Source organism: Xenopus tropicalis, chromosome 6, assembly GCF_000004195.4.
Source record: "Xenopus tropicalis strain Nigerian chromosome 6, UCB_Xtro_10.0, whole genome shotgun sequence".
Classification (NCBI taxonomy): Eukaryota; Metazoa; Chordata; class Amphibia; order Anura; family Pipidae; genus Xenopus; species Xenopus tropicalis.
The window spans coordinates 61496824-61517620 of NC_030682.2; the positions used below are offsets into that span (position 1 = coordinate 61496824).

The 20797-nt window shown below is 36.1% G+C and overlaps 1 protein-coding gene across 8 annotated transcripts in view; it reads right to left on the minus strand.

Moving 5' to 3' along the window:
• pde1c (phosphodiesterase 1C) overlaps positions 1–20797 on the minus strand; it is a 369089-nt gene that overhangs the window by 10773 nt on the left and 337519 nt on the right. For all 8 annotated transcript variants that reach the window (XM_018094811.2, XM_031903900.1, XM_031903903.1 and 5 more), the window contains 5 exons: positions 18383–18503; positions 14918–14999; positions 11161–11281; positions 10305–10480; positions 5931–6233 (listed from right to left, as the gene is read on the minus strand). In XM_018094811.2, coding sequence (XP_017950300.1) covers positions 5931–6233; positions 10305–10480; positions 11161–11281; positions 14918–14999; positions 18383–18503 — 803 coding nt within the window. The remainder of the gene's footprint in view (positions 1–5930; positions 6234–10304; positions 10481–11160; positions 11282–14917; positions 15000–18382; positions 18504–20797) is intronic.

Genomic DNA, 20797 nt, shown 5'->3' on the forward strand with positions numbered 1-20797 from the left:
CAATGTGTAATTTTGTGCCAAATGCATGCTGGGCGAAAAAAATTTGCTCATCACTTGAGAGAACCTGAAAATAAAGATACACAACTAAAAATATTAATTACAATTACATTGTTAGCTGCTTTCTCAATCTATTTTTGGTTGCTAAGTTCAGTGCCCCCGACAACTACAGAGCATTTTCAGTAGCAGGAAAGAGGCAAAGCTATGTTGCAGTATTTTCTAGCAAATAAAAACGAAAGCCAATTGAAAACTTCTGTAAAGATCTGTCTAATCAGAGATTAGTAAACAAATCTGTCCCAAAAAAATCTGCTTTAAATCAGTGGGCATTTTTTTCCTCAAGTTTTTTCTCACTCCAAATGCATTAAATTCACTGTATGTTGTTCATACATGCCAAATGCAGTGGGGAGGCCACAAAGGCCCGGGCCTAGGGCGGCACAAACATGGGGCGGCACGCTGAGTGGATGTTTTTTCTCACTCCAAATACATTGATGTCAATGGGAGCTTTTCGATTTTTTTTTCTCATACCAAATGCATTGGTGAATGGTTTTTTTTTGTTTTTTTTTTGGTGAAATTTTTTGTGGCAAACCTGGCCCCCACCTAATTGCAATTCAGTTTCACAATTGTATAAATGACTTCAGCAAATGGAAGCTTTACCTCATAGACTTGAAGAAACAACTAAAGTACAGGCTGGTAATCTGGTACTAAAAATTAGTTCACAACCCAAGGTGTTAAAGAATGAATAATAATGGATAAGGAAGTGGATAAATCCATAAGGTTTGTAGATTCCAAGTATTTTTAGCAGAAATCTCTGAACAAAAATAAATAATTGTTATATGTTTTGCAGCTTAACAAACCATTAAACGCTGATACTGTATGCTCATGCTCAGAGTTATCCTGTTATAGGTGATCTACCAATATCCTACATGAGTAATTTGGTTAATTGAATTATAGTCTGCTGTGAGCAACAGAGGCAAGAAGTAACCAACCTTACAGTTTGGAAGCAAAAAGTTTGGTTATGTTAGATTTCTTTGACAGACATATCTGAACTTGAAAGAACTGTACTTAATCTGTACTGTTTCTCCCCCCAATCTCTTTTTCTGTACTACATTGAAACACAGATCCCCAGACACAAGGGCTCCTCCCCTACCAATAAACTCTGGCCTGTGGTTCTATTAGCTATGCTGTAACAAGGATTTTTTCAGTAAAAAACAAGCAGTTTTTCAGAATTTTTTTTCTATCAATACTTTTGAATGAAGTATCAGAAATAGATCACTGGCTTAAATGATGTATCTGCCACAGGCTATAACATGTGTGAAAGTACTTTGTTCTTCTTGCCAGCTCTTTCATATTTCTCTATGTTACTATACAGAATAATAATGTATAAAATCAGAATTGACAAATAGCATTTGTTTGATAAAAACAATAATCATGATGTTTGGCACTCTTTGTAAGGTAAATGAACCTATCCACTGTATGCAACACTGGATATCAGCAACACTAATTGTTTTTCTATTTTACAGAATAAGGGTTAATATGGCCATCATCCTGCTACATAAGGCTTTTTCCTTTAGTGCCATTAGTAACACTGTACCTGTATTCATTAGCCAGTTATAGCTTTGCTTTAAACATTGGCCTTAAGAAAGGGCTGATGTTCTGCTGCTGCAAGCAATATCAAATGATGAAACCAATCACAGCACGAAATTACATGGTTTTAATATATATTCTATGCTATTTCTCAGTTCTGCATTGTCAACAATTATATATAAATGCATTCCCCACATTTTCTTTAAATTAACATTATGGTCAGTATCTGGAGAAATAATAAAAATCATTCATCAAAACTGACTTTATTCTGAAAGAGAAAAAAAACATTAAACTTAAGGATGGAACTGGAAATGTCATCCTGTAAAAAAAAATGATAAAGAATAATAATACTGACTGGTAGAAATAAAAAAGCACTCAGTAGTTAAATGTAATGCAGTAATATTTATACATGTAAGGGTTCACTTATCCAAAAACCCACTATTCCATTAGCGCCATTTTGAGCAAATAATTTCCTGCTTTAAAAATTAAAACTAGATCATAGGTAAACTGTATAAATCCATATTGGTGGCAAGACATTCCTTTTAGGTTTATTTAATGTTTAACTGATTGGGGATATTTTACCAAGTGGTAGTAGCTCAGAAAAAAATTCTGTATTAATTAAATTAAATTAATAACAAGGCCCATTTGTTTCTGTTAGCAGTTACATTATTTAACATACATTAATTGTTATAAATTTCCATAACCTTATTTACTGATGTGTTGCCATTTGGAGGTACCTATGCAGGCAAAGTTAGTCTAGTAAATAAAGAATAATAAACCAAATAAATGGCAAAGCTTAATTATGTGCCAATAGTTGGCATTAATTAGAACAATTACTACTGTGTTATATGTTAATGGCTTAAACTGTAGTAGGCACACAAAGCTGATACAAAGGGGACTAGCCCCAACATTTTATTGTATACATCTCACCTCACCCCCCCACCCCAGTTCATAAATGCAAATGTTTTGACCATATCATATATCCATGATAGGCACTTGCTTTGCTTATATTTTACATATTTCACTAAACAATATAGGTATTCCAGTGTAACAGTTAATGTCGGGATGAATTTATTTTCTTTAATACAGAATATCCAAATGGTTTTTATAGCAGTGGATAATTCAAATATTTGTTCTATATTTAGAGTATCTGAGCATCAGCTGGCTCCTGATATACAGGTATAGGACCCATTATCCAGAATGCTCGGGACCAAGGGTATTCCGGATAAGGGGTCTTTCCGTAATTTGGATCTCCATACCTTAAGTCTACTAAAAAATTAATAAAACATTCATTAAACCCAATAGGATTGTTTTGCATCCAATAAGGATTATTTATATCTTAGTTGGGATCAATTACAAGGTACTGTTTTATTTCTACATAAAAAAAGGAAATCAGTTTTAAAATTCTGAATTATTTGCTTATAATGGAGTCTACGGGAGATGGGCTTTCCGTAATTCGGAGCTTTCTGGATAACGGGTTTCCGGATAAGGGGTCCGATACCTGTACTAATAACCTGAGCTGACTATTGAAAATACAAAATAGACATCTTTTCACAGCTTTATTTAGCTTTAGTGCAGATATTTACACCAGAGATTAGACAAATATGTTCACTGTCAATACTGAAAGTGTCTGCCTAAAATATCAGCACATGTCTGCAGCAAGAAAATAATTTAAAATTAAATTAAAGAAAAAAAAAAATTCAACTCAAGAGTTCATTATGCTTCAGCTTCCTTCCATATAATTACAGGGCATACTGATTACTGTTTGCTGACCACACTACAGAATATATTCAACATTTTATAGTGTGATTAGTATTTTACACCACTCACCTCCTGTGTAAATATATAAATATATAACTATATAAAAAGTTTATTAAGTCATATTGGGCCTGATTCACGAAAGGGCGATAAAACGTGCGCTATTTTTATTGTGCGCTAAAATTTTTACAGCGGCTTAATTTTGACGATTTTTCGCACGATTCACTATAAGCATACTCGCGCATGCGTTATTTAACTCGCGAAGACTAATTCAATGCGGTATTTGCTGGTACATGTGCTAAATTACGCCCGCGAATAGTCACTGCATATGAATGGTAGCTTAGAAATAGTGTATAAAAATTGTCGCCGCATATAAATGGTGTATATAAATATTAGCCACATATAAATGGTAGCATATAAATGGTATCATATAAATAGTAGATGCTTATAAATAGTAGCCACTAGTCATGAGCAAATGTGTTCTGGTTATCTTTAGTGAAAAATTAGCAAATCTTTCGAAAGATCCACGAAACGGCAAAAATTTATGTGGGCAAAAAAATTGTTGCTGTGACTATTATTTTTTGACGCTTGTGTGGCAAATTTTTTCATGAGTTTTGCCATTAGCGGATTGTTTTGCGAAACGTATGAAAAAATCCGCCGCAAAAAAATTCAACGCACGTCCAAAAATTCGCTGCGAATCCATGCCTGGCTAAACATTTCATCACTTGTAGCCAAATATAAATAGTCACACAAATGAACGCACACCATGTTAGCCATACACGCCAATACTTGCAGAAAATTACTATATTAAAAATGAACATTTCGCTGCAAGCTGGCGGCTGCGTCACTCTAGGGGAAACACATACTTGAATAAATAACACTGTAAGTCCATATTTTATTGCAAAAAATCATTTACTGTACTTTTGTATAATTTTTCGCCTGCCTGTTGTAGGTGTTAATTTTCGCATAGCCGAATGCGATATTTAGCGCGCAAAAGTTATAGTGAATCATGCGATCGTATTCTTTTCAGCGCGGAAATTAACGCATGCAGTAAAACTAGTGCGAGAAATAACCCATGCGAAAATGGCGATTTTTCGCACGCGATAATACTATGGTGAATCGCGCGCAAATTATTTTGCGTTTTTTAACGCAAAAAAGCGTGCAATAATTTTTATCGCACTTTAGTGAATCAGGCCCATTAAGCCATACCTTTAAATCCATATGCCTCATTCTCCCCTGTGGATAGCCCAGCAACCCCCAAAACAGAATTATACACTTTAGGGACACCCTAACAACTATTTTCAAATGCTAACAAACTTCCAGAACAACCCCCCACCAGGTTCATCTCCCACAGGCAGCATAGAGCAGGCAGAGTATGGCACACATAGGCAGCATAGGGCAGGGAGAGTATGCACACACAGGCAGCATAGAGCAGGCAAAGTATGGCACACATAGGCAGCATAGGGCAGGCAGGGTATAGCAGCACAGGCAAAGTATGGCATTCATAGGCAGCGTATGGCACTGAGAATGGCGCAAACAGGCAGCATAGGGCAGGCAGAGTATGGCACACATCAGCAGCATAGGGCAGGCAGAATATGGCACACACAGAAATTGTAGGGCAAGCAAAGTATGGCACACACAGGTAAAATAAATCTGAGGTGTGAACAATGGAAGGGCGTACAGTCTGAATCTGAGGTGTGACTAATGCAGGGGCCAATTAATCTCAGTACCAATACCATTTAAAACTTACACAAAGGTAAGCAGTTCTAGCAGCCAGACTGGTAAGGGGCCACACAAGGGGGCCCACCAGTTGTACAGCACTGCTTTAGACTGTAAGTTTGAATGAGCAGGAATCCCTTTACAAGTTTTACAGTAACTGTCAGTGTTTGAATATAATCTGCATCCTTGATGTATGACCCCTTCTATTACTTTATATTGTACAGCACTGTAGAATATGTTGACACTTGATAAAGAACACAGAAGTCCAATTCATTAGGGGTGCAAATATGTCAGACACACCCCACTGAATCCAGCTGCTAAGTTTTTTCTCCATGCCAGTTAAAAAAAATTAGTGCAGCACAGTGCTGTGCCATGCAGTCATCGTACTTCCATTAACTTTCCCAGGGGACCCTTGCACTGACTTAGGGACAGTTTTATTAAGATTCAAAATTGGGATTTTGCCATGATTTAGAAAAATTAGATTTCAAAAATTGTGATCAGAACTTTTTCCTGTGGGAGTCTTCAAAAACATGCACAGAAAATTCAATGTCAGAAAGGTTTTCCCGCCGTTTACTGATCGTAAACGGCGGGAAAACCTTTCTGACATTGAATTTATATGAAAATTTTGTGACTTTTGGATTGCCACTACAATATTATTGTGACTATTACGGTTTTTTGTAAATGTCATTTTTTGACATTTCCGATAATCAGAATTTATCGTATCTAATCTGAATTTTACACATTTCGGGATTCAAACTCGTACTTTGATGAATCTGCCCCCGAGTTTAGAATTCATGGCTAACACTGACTTGAATATAGTGGGAAAGTTAACTATGTGCCATTATATGTAGAAAAATGCAGAGCAGACTCACCATTTTGTACTACTTGTTTGCTGTCTGTGTCTCCCAACTTTTCTTGATTAGTTTGATCTCCTGAGGAACATTCTTGATTCTTTGCATTTGGTAAACGAGTCCCATTTATATTTCCCTGACTAGATTCTGTAAGTTTGCTGTCTCCAGAATGATGTTCTTTGTTTGGTTCATGTTTGTTTAACAAAGGTTTGTCATTTTTATCTTCATTTTCATCAGTCTTTTTATCCTCCTTTTCCTGGTGATTTTCATCTGGATCTCTTTTATCTTTTTCTTCTGCTTCTCTTTTAGCTTTCTCATCTGCATCTGTTTAGAAAAAAATCCCATAGTTGTGTTAGAATATAGGTAGAGCAGATAGCAATAACTGTTCTGAATCCAGTATAAAAACCATTCAAGTTAAACAATGAAAACAATTTGAGGAGTTGCTAAGAAATAATCCATATTATATTAATATAAAGATGAGCATCTCATTGGTTAGATGTCAACCCCCAACTATCATTACCAAACTGCTGGTTTTTATAATCATATCTTTATGATCTCTTATATGTATATTGAGACCCCTACTGTATTGAAACTGTCCCCTGTACCCAGATACTATGGGTCAATTTTGTTTGGTGTTTCTTGTTTTGTTTTTGCAAAATAAAAACCTTAAAAAAAATAAGCATTTCGTATAATGATTCAACTTTCTTTCTTTTTGATTAATTATACATTTGGTTGATTATTGATAAACCCACCCATATCAGTGAAAATGTCACCATGCTAGCGCTACATGCTCAGTTGGGGTTACTGAATAAGGTAAGCAGCCTACAGTGTCTAATATGCAAGAACCCAATAAAAACAGAAATTAATGTAAATGCCAAAAGGAGTACTCCGAGTAAGTTTACATCCATTTTTTACTTACATATTTGTCAAGAAAATCTTATATTTATTTTAAATACAAAATAATAGTACATTGCTAATTTTACCTTGGAAAATCAATTTCATCTTTTTAATTTTTACAAGAAGACCATACCTACTTAAAATATTGCAGTCATATGAGCCTGCCAGCAAAACCAATTAAAAGTTTAGAATTCTGGTGAATGCTAAAAAAACCCAGAAATGAGTCTATAATAAAAATGTTCTGACCTATTATTCATTTTTTAGTCAGTTCATTCTTGTGCTTAGCTTTCCTTATGTGTTGAAATTAGGCCTCAGGCTTGGATGTAATAATATACCATTGATTTATAAATTGTTAAATTATTCAGCAGGCTGAATAAGTAAAGTGTCCAGTGTCGTAATTGCAAATATGCTTCATAAGATAAGTTAAAGTTTAATTATCTATCAATGCTCAGTATCGTAATTTACTGTGATGGTTATAACAAAGTCATTTTCTTGCTGGTAACTTTCCATATAAGAAGTAATAGTGTGTGGCCTGCAGCCATTATAGGACTTGGCATCACCCAGAATCTGTAAGAACAATTGTAATAGTAACAATAGTACTAAAATCCAATATATTAGCTTGGTGAACATTATTAAAAGGGAAATTTCATAATACCCAAGATCTACTGCAGTAAAGCATAGTGTCACTGGGTAGTTATTAGGAACTTAAGGTTTATTTACAAATACAGGCGTTAAACTGCACACATAAAGATCTTATTGGTTGCCATGGGCAATTGCAATGGTGCATTTAGTACCTAACACAGTAAATCAGGCCTACTGTCTCAAAATAAGAAAGCTGGGTGCTTCATAACTGTACATAGTTAAGCCTACCCTATTAAGCCACCTAGTGCTTGTTTATGGACACTGGGCACATTTTCACAGTAACCTGTAGCAACCAGTGATTAGCATTTTCCATCCAATTGCAACCAATCAGTGATTTTCAACCAGCTGTTTGGTTGCCATGGGTTACTGCCCAGGTACAAATTTGCCAATTGTTCATATTTAAGCCCTGTTGAATATAAAAATTGTTGTAATGTTGTAAAAATATTGTAGGTATGAGAGTAATAAAGACATATTTTTTATGTTAAAAATTTCATGTCAGAATAAATTGAATCAAAGTGTGTCAAAGATGGCCATAACTGGTTTCACCACTTTTTTATTGCCAATCACAGACAATATCTATGTATCATATATGTTCCTTTATGCCATATGTGAAAGAATCATATTATGTCATATTGAGACACACCCTTAAATCCATATTTGCAAATGACCAAATGCCTGCCAGGTTACATAGTTACACTTATACTTACCAATCTATACACTCACATACATAAACTATATATACAAACATTAATACTAACTGTAGATATTTGTATCACAATAGCCTTGGATATTATGCTTGTTCAAGAACTCACCCAGGCCCTTCTTAAAGGTTTTAACAGAATCTGCCATTACAACATCACTAGGAAGGACATTCCACAACCTCACTGCCCTCACCGTGAAAAAACACCTATGCTGCTTCAAATGGAAGCGCCATTCCTCTAATGTAGGAGGTTCACCTCCCACAGGCAGCATAGGGCAGGCAGAGTATGACACACACAGGCGCATAGGGCAGGCACAGTATGGCAGACACAGGCAGCATAGAGCAGGCAGAGTATGGCAAACACATGCAGAGTATGGCACACACAGGCAGGGTAGGGCAGGCAGAATACTGGTTCTGTGTGCTATACTCTGCCTGCCCTACCCTGCGTGTGTGTGCCATACTCTGCCTGCCCTATGCTTCCTGTGTGTGTCATACTGCCCTACCCTGCCTATGTGTAACATACTATGCCTGCCCTACCCTGCCTGTGTGTGCCATACAATGCCTGACCTATGCTGCCTGTGTCTGCCATACAGGCAGACTTTTTTTATCCTGCATGCCCTTCACGGTATTAGAGGATAGGCACCTGATGGGCAAATATTTAGATGAGTTATTCCACAATAAATTCAATAAAAGGAGTTATCCCACAATAAAATCAGCACAAGTTCCTAACATGCATTATTAACTGCTCTTAGAGCAGTTTGGCAAGTTAAAATGCTTTCTGTCTACTGGCAACATAACTTTAAAAACCCATTGTTGCGTATTCAATCTGAGATTGAATTTTCCCATAGTTAATAATAATAATGAATGTTATGCTGCCAGTGGGCAGGTAGTTTATTTTAATTCAAATGAACCTTGCATTGTGGTGGTATGTGTTCAGTTAAACAAAAAGCTACCAGTGGGTATTTGGTATAATTGGTATCATACTAGTTCGTTTTATGCATAATATGAAACTGGAACAGCATTTATACTGCTGTGTGTTCTGGGGGCAATAAACTTTGGAACTGCGTGAAAACTACTGTATGCCCTGGGGCACTACACATTAAGATAAATCCGATAGTATACTGTGATACTGCATACTGTGGCCATTAAACCTAATGTTTACACTACATTTACACTGTTATGACATCTAGGTGATCTGTTCAAATTAGGCTGGTACTCTACTTAGAGGGAGAAACTGGTCCTATATTTTTAAATTTGTATATTCTTTTTTTTATAGTTTATCCTTTTATTGTTTTATGTAACATACATGAAACAAATCAACAAGAAAAAAGGAAAAAAAATAAAATAAAATAGGAAGGGAAATTATATACCACTGGTTACAGTATTGAATTGTATTACTTTTCTCCAGGGTAATATGCATGCAATTAGATTATATGCAGCAGTTCAGGTGAAATATAATCTATTAAAACATTCCTACTTGACTCATAAACAGTTGTCCACATTTAAAGTATGTTTGATGAGACTTTTCTAATATACATATATATGTGTATATCTGTTTAGTCTAAGGTCTACAATACAAGATAACATCTTTGTAAAAGTTTTCGTTGAGTTAGCTATGCCAAATGGTAAGGCTCGATCCTGAAAACTTTCCCTGATATGTCCCCAGGGTGTGTAACTGAAGGAAGGTGGGTATGTGTGTCTCTAAGAAAATTTGTCTATATAAGCTGTTTGTTTTGAAGATCTTGAGATTTAACTGACTTCACCAAATATTTACTTCCAAATATTTGGAAATCTTAAATTGACAATAGTTCTTCAGTCATAAATTTTGCTTTTGTTCTGGAAGCAAATCCATTTGGTACACAAAACAATGAACACTCACGAAATGCATTGAATCAACTGGCATTTTTTTCAGAGACTTTTTCCACGAGGCAACTTTTTTTTGTGGCCACTGGATGTTTTCATGTTGCAAAACCTGGCAAAAAACTTGCTCATCTGTACTTTTGAGAGCCAACAGAAACACATAAAATAGTATTTAGATTTGATTATAGTGGCACATTTTTAATAGAATGCAGTAGGGTTATCTGAAAATAAAATGTATGTAACAATGTGTAAAATGTGTAATATAAATACCATATATATTTATGATTAAGAATCACCTTTTACTGCTTGAGTCTTCCATTTTTCTCTATTTTGTAGTACAACATCATACCAGGTACATTTAAAACTTTTAAAATCCACAGTGAGGATAGAACAGTTTAATGAGGCACTTCCTTCTGATCCAGTGCTTTTCACACTTGATCTTTTAACGTCTGAGGTGGTAATGCTGTTCAAACTAAAATGCAAAAAAAAAAAAGGATAATATAATATAAACAGAATAACATAGAGGCTAGTAAGGACTGTGATTAAAAGACTGTGATTTAATAGAGATAATGAGCTCCTTATAAACATGCCCCTTTATCTCTTCCCACACTTGAGGGACTGTGGGATAAGCACTAGGAATTTAGTTATACTATGCAGATTTGTGTAAGACATAGCAAATACCATATCTATTGTTCAATTGTTAATATTTTCAACCCATTCCATATTCATTAAATTCATATTAAAGCTGCATAATGTTACTGAAAATACCCACACAAATCCATGTGACATAAAAAAAAACTTGTGTTTGAAGAACAAAATGCCATCAAAAATAGAGAGAATCATTTAAAAAGTAAAACATTCAGCCTTTACCCAAGAAACAGTTTTCTGGTTCAGGTCATATATCATATATCCTCTTGCTTCACTATTCCGGTTTCCTGCTCTGGACATATTCAGTTGGCCTACGTTTAAGCTTACTGGGATTGTTTTTTACTTCCAACTAATGTTTAGCCATGGGTAACTGAGAAATATCCTGAACATATGCTGGTTTTGTGTGCACTAATGTGTTTTATTATTAAGCAAAAAAAAAGCATTGTGTGGTCTACAACAAATAACTTTATGTTAGATACTGATGCTGTCTTGTTCTTTTCTTACCTTGATCGCCGAAATCCTGTAAGCCCAGATCGCGATGCTTCCTCGATGAGTGGAACTACAATTTTCTCTATCATATCTGTTAACACGGTAAATGTGGGCTCCACAATGAAATCAATAAAACCTGCAGAATAGGATTATTAATATAATATCAGCATTTTATAAGGTAAAATCTATTGTGTCCAGTATGCTCACAGGAAGAGGGATCATCCGAACGCACATACAGGTACATTAATATATCAAAAGATAATAAGACATTTCAAACAAAAAGCTTGTAAGAAAAGGCTGGACTATTTAACAAAAAAAATAATTGTATTTCCACATATTTCAAACAATTTAATCTCATTCATTTTCAATACTTTAGCATTTCACTGCATTTAAATTCACATATTGTTGCTGTATGCATTATAAAGTTATGTATATGGGGCCTCCCATAAACACAAGTGCACAGTAACAAAAATGTTGCCACTTATGTCAAATTCTAACTGAATTATTGCATATAAAAATGATTATTGCACATGTAACATAAGATTCTCAAATCATGTCACTATAAACAGATTGCTCAACACTTAAGAAAATGCTTCCTCATTTAGGAAAATACCCTTTTATATAGTGAATAATGTACCCCCTACTGTAATTTATATATAGATATTAGAAGTCACAGTAGGGTTAGGTGACCATATAAAAGCTTTTATACGGGTCACACAATTCCAATGTGACTTCTTTATACTGATTAGTAAGGGGTATAGTATTCATTATAAGCTACAGCTCTTTGTGTTTTCCTTCAGGGGACTTCTCCCTTCTGTGCAATGTTACCACAAACCCACCTCTCCCCATCCCCTCCAGAATATATGGAAAGAGACAAATATATTACTCGATGTATTACTGCATTTTATATTCAACAATCCCAGCCCCAGTCTAACCAGACAATTCATATACAACACAAATTCTTGCATCTGACCCTTCTCTTCCTGACAAAGGATTATATTATACCATGTAGGGGATCAGAGCACTCTTTCCCCTGTTTTTCTGTCTGTGACATCGTCTAGCCCGGTTACATACTGGAGAGAAATCTGATTGGCTGGGAGCCCCAGGGCACTTCTGGGAGAGGTGGAGGACCCAGGGAGTGCCTGGCTTTGGACCCAAAACCACAGGTGGGATCAGCAGGTTATAAAGGATCCTCAGTTGCAGAGAGAGCCAATTACAGAGGAACAACCGCCTGTTGCCATCCTCGTGTGTCCCCTGTGTAAGGACAAGTGTTTCTCCTGATATACTACACAAGTTCCCCAGTGCAGGGTTTAAACGATATTGCATTTAACAGTTATTGCTTATTTTATCTTTTATATAAAGTTTATCTTTGCTGCAAAACTTGGATTATTTCCTAGTGTAATTCTCCTGAGGTGTGCTCCTCAGTGTCCAATAGGTGGGGCACAGCAATGTAAATCCCAGTTCCCAGTATCTTTCCTTTCATATATGCAAAGGGACTCAGCCTACTCAACAGGCAACAGCCCAGAGAAGTGAGTGCAATCCAATTTCTGTGCTACCGTGTTTCCCCGAAAATAAGACACTGTCTTATATTTTTTTAAGCTCCAACATATGCACTAGCTCTTATTTTCAGGGGATGTCTTATTTTTCCATGAGGAAGAATACAGTACACATTTATTCCATCGTATAGGTGGGTGTCTTATTTTCGGGGGGTGCCTTATTTTCCGAGGGGGGTGAAAAATGGGGGGGGGTGCCTTACTTTCGGAGGATGTCCTATTTTCGGGGAAACAGGGTAAGAAAGGGTTACAAAAATTATATAAACAGGAGAACAGTTGAAGCTGACAGATCAAGGACAGATGAAGACATACAAGTGCCAGTTTAAGATTTGTGCATGTTCAGTGATGTAATTACTGATGATATAATAGGCCATGCTCCCTTACATTATTAGGCCACACCTACAGTACTTTCCAAGTGTTGTGCTACATGCACAACCCCCCTGCAAGCTGCTTCTCTAGGTTGATGTCTTTGCACAGACTGCACAAAACTAAGCACAGCACTACTGAAACTAATGAAAAAAATCCATTAAATGCAGGGGTTTCAGGAGCTTTGACTGATGCATTTTGCACCAGAGACTTTATACAAAAGATTTAAGGGGATATCTGACATTTTATATCCTTTGGGCTTGTCAATGAGGGCTTGCAAGGCAGAACCTAAATGCTTTACTGACAGGAGGACAGGAAGGTAGTGTAGTCAAATGGTGTTGTTAGTTTATACCACAGTGACCACACAGTGTCAGAGTTTCCTATCACAGTGCTGCTGTTTGCTTTCAAGTTCAGGTATGTGACTATACAATAACATCCCCCACCACATTACTCAACTTCTCTCCTGCACTGCTCTGTGTCGTTTGTAATGGTAGTGATAAGCAAAATTTATTGGCAGGCATGGATTCGCAGTGAATTTCTGCGTTTCACCTTTGGCAGTTTTTTTTGCGAAAAAAATTTGCAGCGTCAAAAAAATTGTGTGTGGCAAAAAAGTTGTGTTTCACAATTTTTTTTTGCCATTTCGCTATTCTTTTTTAAAGTTTCACAATTTTTTTGCTCTTCTGCTTGCTTTTCCTATACTAACTTAATGATCTGTGCTAGGACTGCTTGCGAGATTAAACTTTCAGTCCCCAGTGCTGGAGTATATCATAAGTATAGCAAAGCCAAGCAGGTAGGCATGATTAATCAAGTAAGGTAGAATGTGTCAAAAGCACCATTATTAAAAAAATAATAATAATAATAATTAAAAGAAAAGGAGCAGTAAGTAAAAGAAAGATTTTTCTAGAAAGATAAGTTTTTCTTTAGCAGGAGATAGCATGAGATAAGAGACTGAAAGAAAAAACATCAGCAAGAATAAAACAATAGTATTCGGGCCCTACAGGATGTAGTATCCTTCTCCATATGAACTAGGGGTAGGCAGAAGAGGCACCTGCCTAGGGCACAACAATTGGGGGGCGCCAGGCAGCAACCTCTCCTGCCTGCCCCTAGTCCACACTCCCTTCTCTTGCCCCACCGGCTGTCATAACATGGTGGGGGCAATGCGCATCAAACGGGGAGTGGGAAGATGCAGGGGCGAGGTGGCCAACCGGGTTGCCTTGGTGCCTGGTCGGCTTGGCCCACCCTGTGAAATATTCACACAAATAAAATTTAAAAATAGTTACAGCAGTTTATAGTTAAACTAAACACACACTCATTTTTATGTTCATATATAAATTTGTTTGTTGTAGTTTAAAAAGAGATAAATCCATCTATAAATCCTGGTATTTAAGTAGTCTTTGCTTCTAATCCATTAATCTGGTTCATACTGTACATTATAAAAATCTTCACAAAATACACTAGATGGAGCCAAAGCATCAACATAAGCCACAAGGCACAGAAAACACAGGAAAAAATCAACACCCACAAAATGTATCAGAATTAGGGCTTAAAGCATTCTACAAATATAAGCATAGGAAAAAATTCCTGTATCTGCATCAATCAACATTTCAGCTGCTCTAAACGGAGCCCATTGCAAGTAATATAACAGAAGTAACCAACCTAATATGATGGATGTTAGTTGTATTTTTCTGCAGTTTACACCACTATATACAGTACATTACTATCTGCAAAGTCTTCCCTGAAGTCCAAAGGAAAAGGAGTATTCAAGTGAAATGCAAACCTTATAAAAATTCTTAGACTGAAAACAACAAAGATCATTTTAATGCAAATTCCTGCATAAAAGCGTTATGCCTTACCTATTTGAGACTGGGCAACCATAGTTGAATTGCGGTCACACAGGGGAGAAAAGGGAAGTCCAAGTTCTGCTTCTTTGTCACCCTTGAATATAAAATTATCAAAACATTTAAAATACTATAATATACAGAATGTAATTCATGCATTTTCACCACACGTTACTGTGCTTTCTTCTTATAATGACACATGCAGCAGCTACATCACAAAGCTTTCATGGCATTACTGTGATTTTGCATTCAGTTTTGCATAAATGCAAACAATAGTCCAGTCACTTCTTATTTAAAGGATAATAACCAGCCTCTCTTTTTTCACTTGGGCTTATGCAAAAAAAGTTCACAAAAGTTATTTGAGCGTTGAAAAAACAATATCATTATCACCCCACCCCATGGCACTAAAAAAAAATTAAAAAAAAAATGTTCTGTTATCAAGAGTGAGACATCAAAATACTAAACAGAAAAAAAAATAACAAATAGTTCCTCTTTTGTGGCACTCTGTTGCTATGGCAACCTGTATGTTTAGAACCCATATTACGTTTTTCAGAAATCTTCTGTTAAATATTTTGCATAGATAATAAATTTGTGCAAGTTCTATGTTCAACAAACAACACTCACCAAGGTGATATTGAAAGTATATTTAGGAACACTAGAGACAAACATTACCAGTGTTTCCAATAGCAACCAATCAGCAGTTACATGTGAACAGTCACCTACAAGTTACAGAACAAATGCAAAGCTCTGATTGGTTGCTATCAGAAACATCACCGGTGTTGTTTATCTCCAATGTAAATAAATATGGTCCTAAATGTGGGGAAATAAGTTACAGAGATCATATAAAATGTACAGAATATCTGGCCAGTCAAATGCATCATTGACAGCCTACCAAAATAATCAAATAAACCAAAGTGTATGTATGTAGGTATGGATTTGATGTGTAAAAATGTATTACATGTATGAGTGTGTGGGTCTGTACTCTGTGATAGTATACAGGGAAGAGACCAGACTGTCCTCTTTTGCTGGATATACAGTATACACCCCCACGCGACCCCAAACCTCTACTCAGAGGAGGAATATGGCCTATTATCATATGCCTAAACTGAGGCAATGAGTGTTTGGCTTGCAGAAAATGACTTAAAATAGACTGTTCCCATGTGGGGGGGTATAAAAGTCTCACTCTGTAACATGCCACTGCATGTTTGGCAACCACCACACTTAAAGCAGCCTTTTTTTCTGGTATGTTTCCAATAATGATTTTGTGATCCTTGTTTTAACTGCTACTGTTGGGTATTGAGCTGCTAATTTATGTCAGACTTTCTAAACCTTCTTTCCCAGAAGCTGCATGCCATCTCTACAAGCTGGATCTCGCTGATTCTCCTTCAGAGTTGTTTTGGATAACCAGGAAAAATTAGGAGTACAAGTATGGGACCTGTTATTTGGTATGTTTGGGACCTGGGGTTTTACACTTTGCCTACTAAAAAATAATTTAAACATTAATAAAGCCAATAGGACTGTTTTACCTCTAATAAGGATGAATTATATCTAGGTTGAGATCAAGTTCAAGGTACTGTCCTATCCATGGGTTTGCTATTATCACAAAATTCCCTTTTTTGTAATTCTATATGTGTTGCATTTTTCTCTTACAGTAAGAGGTCTGTTTATTTTACTTAACAACTGTCAATGACTGCAGAGTCAAGTTCATATACCACACTGCACAGTATGGGGCAAAGGGAAAGAAATAGGGCACAAAGCTACCTTTACTTTGGCTTTTTTGCCCAAGTAGTGCACATTAAAGTTGCTATGCATTTCAAGTAATAAAATAAAAGTGATTCCTCCAGAGTTTGGGCAAATAATAATACTTTAATTTTTCACCGTTTTGCGAATTCTTCTACAGTTTTGGAGAATTATTTGGCTGAACAAAACAGGACAGATTATCTCATCACTATTGAAGATACCTTCCCATTACAAATGCAAGTAATACTTGGTTGGGCCTTAGGCACCAGCAATAGTACAAAACTACTAAAGGTAGGCCAAGCTAAGGCTTGGGATATCTATGCTAGATATTCATGTTAGATATTCACTTTTGCAGAGCTGCTATTCTTTTTGGCTGATAATACAGCTATAATGCAGCTGTGTCCAAAGGAAAAAATAGTATCTGTATTCCATTTTTAAAATAATTATTCAACAGAATATCTATTTTGATCCAGCATTCTCCTGTTATGCCCTGTTTTTTTTACCATCCTCATCATAACATAATTGTTTTGAACTTTATATGTACTAAAGCTTACTTAAATAAATTGTGCTAATGTATGATTAAATAGAAAGAGTTATGCTTGATCTTACAAGGCAATAATTTGGGGGGGTCCTTAGACAACTTTACTAAACCTGCATGCAGCACAAAATATAAAAGTTTTTTTTATGAAAATGAATAGAGATTAGGAGTTAACATACTCTGTATCCATTAAGAAGGAAAAACATAGCTGAAGGTGCTGTATCTCTATCTACCAAAGTCTGTCAGTCATTTCACAGCTATCTTGGTAATGTGAATAATCTAATAAAGGGAAGGAATGAAACATGTCTAATAAAGCAAGTGAAACTGACTGATAGTGACTCATCCCTCAGATGGGCATTACAAAATGACAGTCATAATTAAATATTCAGCGCTAGATGGGCAAGACTCTGGTGTTTAACAGAGTTACCAGTAAACAGAGACAGGTCATTTAAAATTTACACATTTTGCAGCCTAAACATATCTCAGATATGGACAGGCATGATAGTTCACAATAACTACTTTATCTGAAATGAAGTAAAGACTGATGCACTAAGGTTTGGTACGTTTAACTGCTAGCTGTGTCAATGGTACATTTCAAAAGGTTTTCTTTAAGTACTGCAGAAAACCAAAGAAGAGTCTCATTTATCAATACTGGGCAAAACTATGCACAAAGCACTGTGTTTATTCATGCAGAATTGCATACAGACAGGGAGAAAAATGAGCGCAACCCATTAAGGAAACCATGTGCACTGGGGGTGAAGGATGTTAGGGATTCTTACTGTCTGCTTATGGACAGGCTTGTGCCTGTCAGTGCTGTGCTCTGTACTTTGCACTGGATTTACCATCATATGACATAAGAAAATTTAGAAACGTAACGAAAAAGAAAAACCCCACCACAGAGGGAGAAGAAGAAAGAGTGCAACAGCAAAGACCATAAGCCAGGATGCAAGTGAAGTGTATGGCCTCTATGGGGTACAACCTAGGGCCCCTCAGCGCTCCAGGGCATACTTTGCTGCTCACAGTAAACAGTCCATGCATGTTGAAATGTATAATATTATTCATGCACATGATTTTGCCAACTATCCATGGCAGAAAATCATTTATGAAATAATTGATTGTATTTTCATTTCTTTTCCATTCCTCTTGGGCAATTTTTAACACTTTGGATTCCATGATACTTAAGTACTTTTAGCATGAACTACCTGTCTGAAGAATTCTTCTAGTAGAGACATGGTCCACCTATGATGGAGATCCCAGTTTTTTGCTGGATGGCTTATGTCTGCTGTATGCAACAACAAGGATAAGGCTTTTGGCTTGTCAATCCTATAAATGTAAATAACCCAAGTTAATTTGCATATAAGCTTTTTTCCATGTGGAAACATAATTAGTTAATTTCTAATAGTTAGAATAATACTAGAATATTAATATTCTGCCTTTGAATTTTACAGCATCTATTATTGCTCCATTGATAACCAGTGCAAAAAAAAAAAAATAACAAAAAAAAATATATATATATATATATATATAAAACGGAAAATACAAGGTCCCGCACTCACAGGTCTTATGATAAATAAATAGAAAAATTTTTCGCAAAAATGCATCTGACGTTATATATATATATTTATCATGCTAGTTTAAATACACGTTTTCTCTTTTTTCACAAGAAATCCTGGTGTTGCTGGTTTTTTTTGGACTATTGAAACTCTTTACTGAGCACCCGAGGTATGATATGTAGAGGTGTGCCATCCTTTGTGTATGTACTGTATATATATATTATATTACAATAAAATATAAATACAATTATAGCATGCTCTGATGATGTCCCTTGCATATACTTCATGCTCTGGTGATTCTCAATATTGCCTTACAATGACATTTCAATTTTATCACTGTTCACGGCTATTACATTTTCTAAGCTCATTACAGTGTTTTAATGTAAATAATGCATGTGATCACTGTTAGCCTGAACAGAGTTACATTTGAATGAATTTGTCTTTTGCTGTGTATTCTTTGTAAGAGAGGGCTTTATGCATGTATTATTTAGAAAACAGTATTTACCTTTCAGCGTGAAGACAATTGAGTATAATACAGTAATCATTCTGATATGATCTCTTTATAATTTTTTAATGTCAAAATAAACTAATATTTTCTATGTTAAAGGCAAATAAAGTAGACAATGACATACTGTCTTATGCATGTTTTGCTATTTTACACTACTGATGAATATGAAGCAACTGTGTGGCTCTAGAAAGATGTGCACTAAGACTAGTACTTGCAAAGATCATGGTGCCCAGTCCTTCACCAGTGTGGCATGGCAGTTGCCTGGTTGCATCATCCACTCTGTAATGTCACATAATGTCATCATCCGATTAGGTTTCACGTGCAGTGACTTCACAGCACTTTTCTATTGTCAGACATATTGAGTGTAGGTGTTCTAATTGTGGGTCTCTGCTGCTGTCAGACTCCTGGGTGCTATCTGTTTATTTCCTGGTGTCTGATCTTGAATGCTGCCTGCCCTAACCTGTACCTGTGTACAGATATCTCTACCTACACATTTGGTCTGTTTCTGAAAGCACCATTCTCCCTAAACTAAACTGCCTGACAGTTCTACTGCTTCCTCCTTTTCCTGAACCTGTGTTTATGTAAAGGCCTTGCTGTTTTGCCAGGCTTGGTTCTGTGAGGGATAGATGGCTGGGACACAGATGATAAAATGCAAAATTCTTGGTCACGTCAAAAAGAAACAAAATTACAAATAGAAATATCAATAATCTCAGATATGTTGATGGGTTACTAGACCTGGTGCAAGCCTTGCAATGACCCATATAAAAGAGAACTTGCTTTCTTGAATGAGAATGAATGCACCATTGTAAGAAGCTTCTTATTTCATATCATAACATATTACTAAAGTTCTTTGTGTACAGTTTACATTATCCTGAAACATATATTTACTAAAGATGACATTTTAGATGTTGAAAAATAGCTTGCACTCTGTATGTCGGTGTTGTCTTGCCCTCATACTCAGTAAAGGGCATCCTCTGGGAACAACTGTGTGCAGTTCTACACATGTTTACAGGGTAACCCTTTTGAAATAAAAAATAACAAAAGTGGTATAAAGGTGATACCTTTATTGGCTAACTAAGATAATCATAGCAAGCTTTCAGAACATTTTAGTTCCTTTTTCAAGCTGATTACCTTTTTTAATTTCTCAGGCTTTAGCCAGTCTCTCCTGTTAGGCATCTAGTACACAGTATTAAGTACACCACGTTGGAAGAAGAACAGTTGTACATGGATGCTGTATTCCTCTAATGTGTCTGGAATCTGTATTTTGTCTGAATTACAGACGTGTGGGCAGGTTTTGCATTGTTTTTTGCCACAGGGATAGGTTCCATTTTTGTTGGGTTGGATTAAGGCACTTCTTGTTATTAGTCTTTTTAGGTTTGGGGTCTGCCTGAATGCCAGAAGTGGTGGGTCTGGGAATATATTTTGGAGCCTCTCATCCTTATGGAGTGTGCACTGTAGATCCTTAGCTATTTTTCTGAGGGTCTTTAGCTGGTAATCAGCTTAAAAAAGGAGCTAAAATGTTCTGAAAGCTTGCTATGATTATCTTAGTTAGCCAA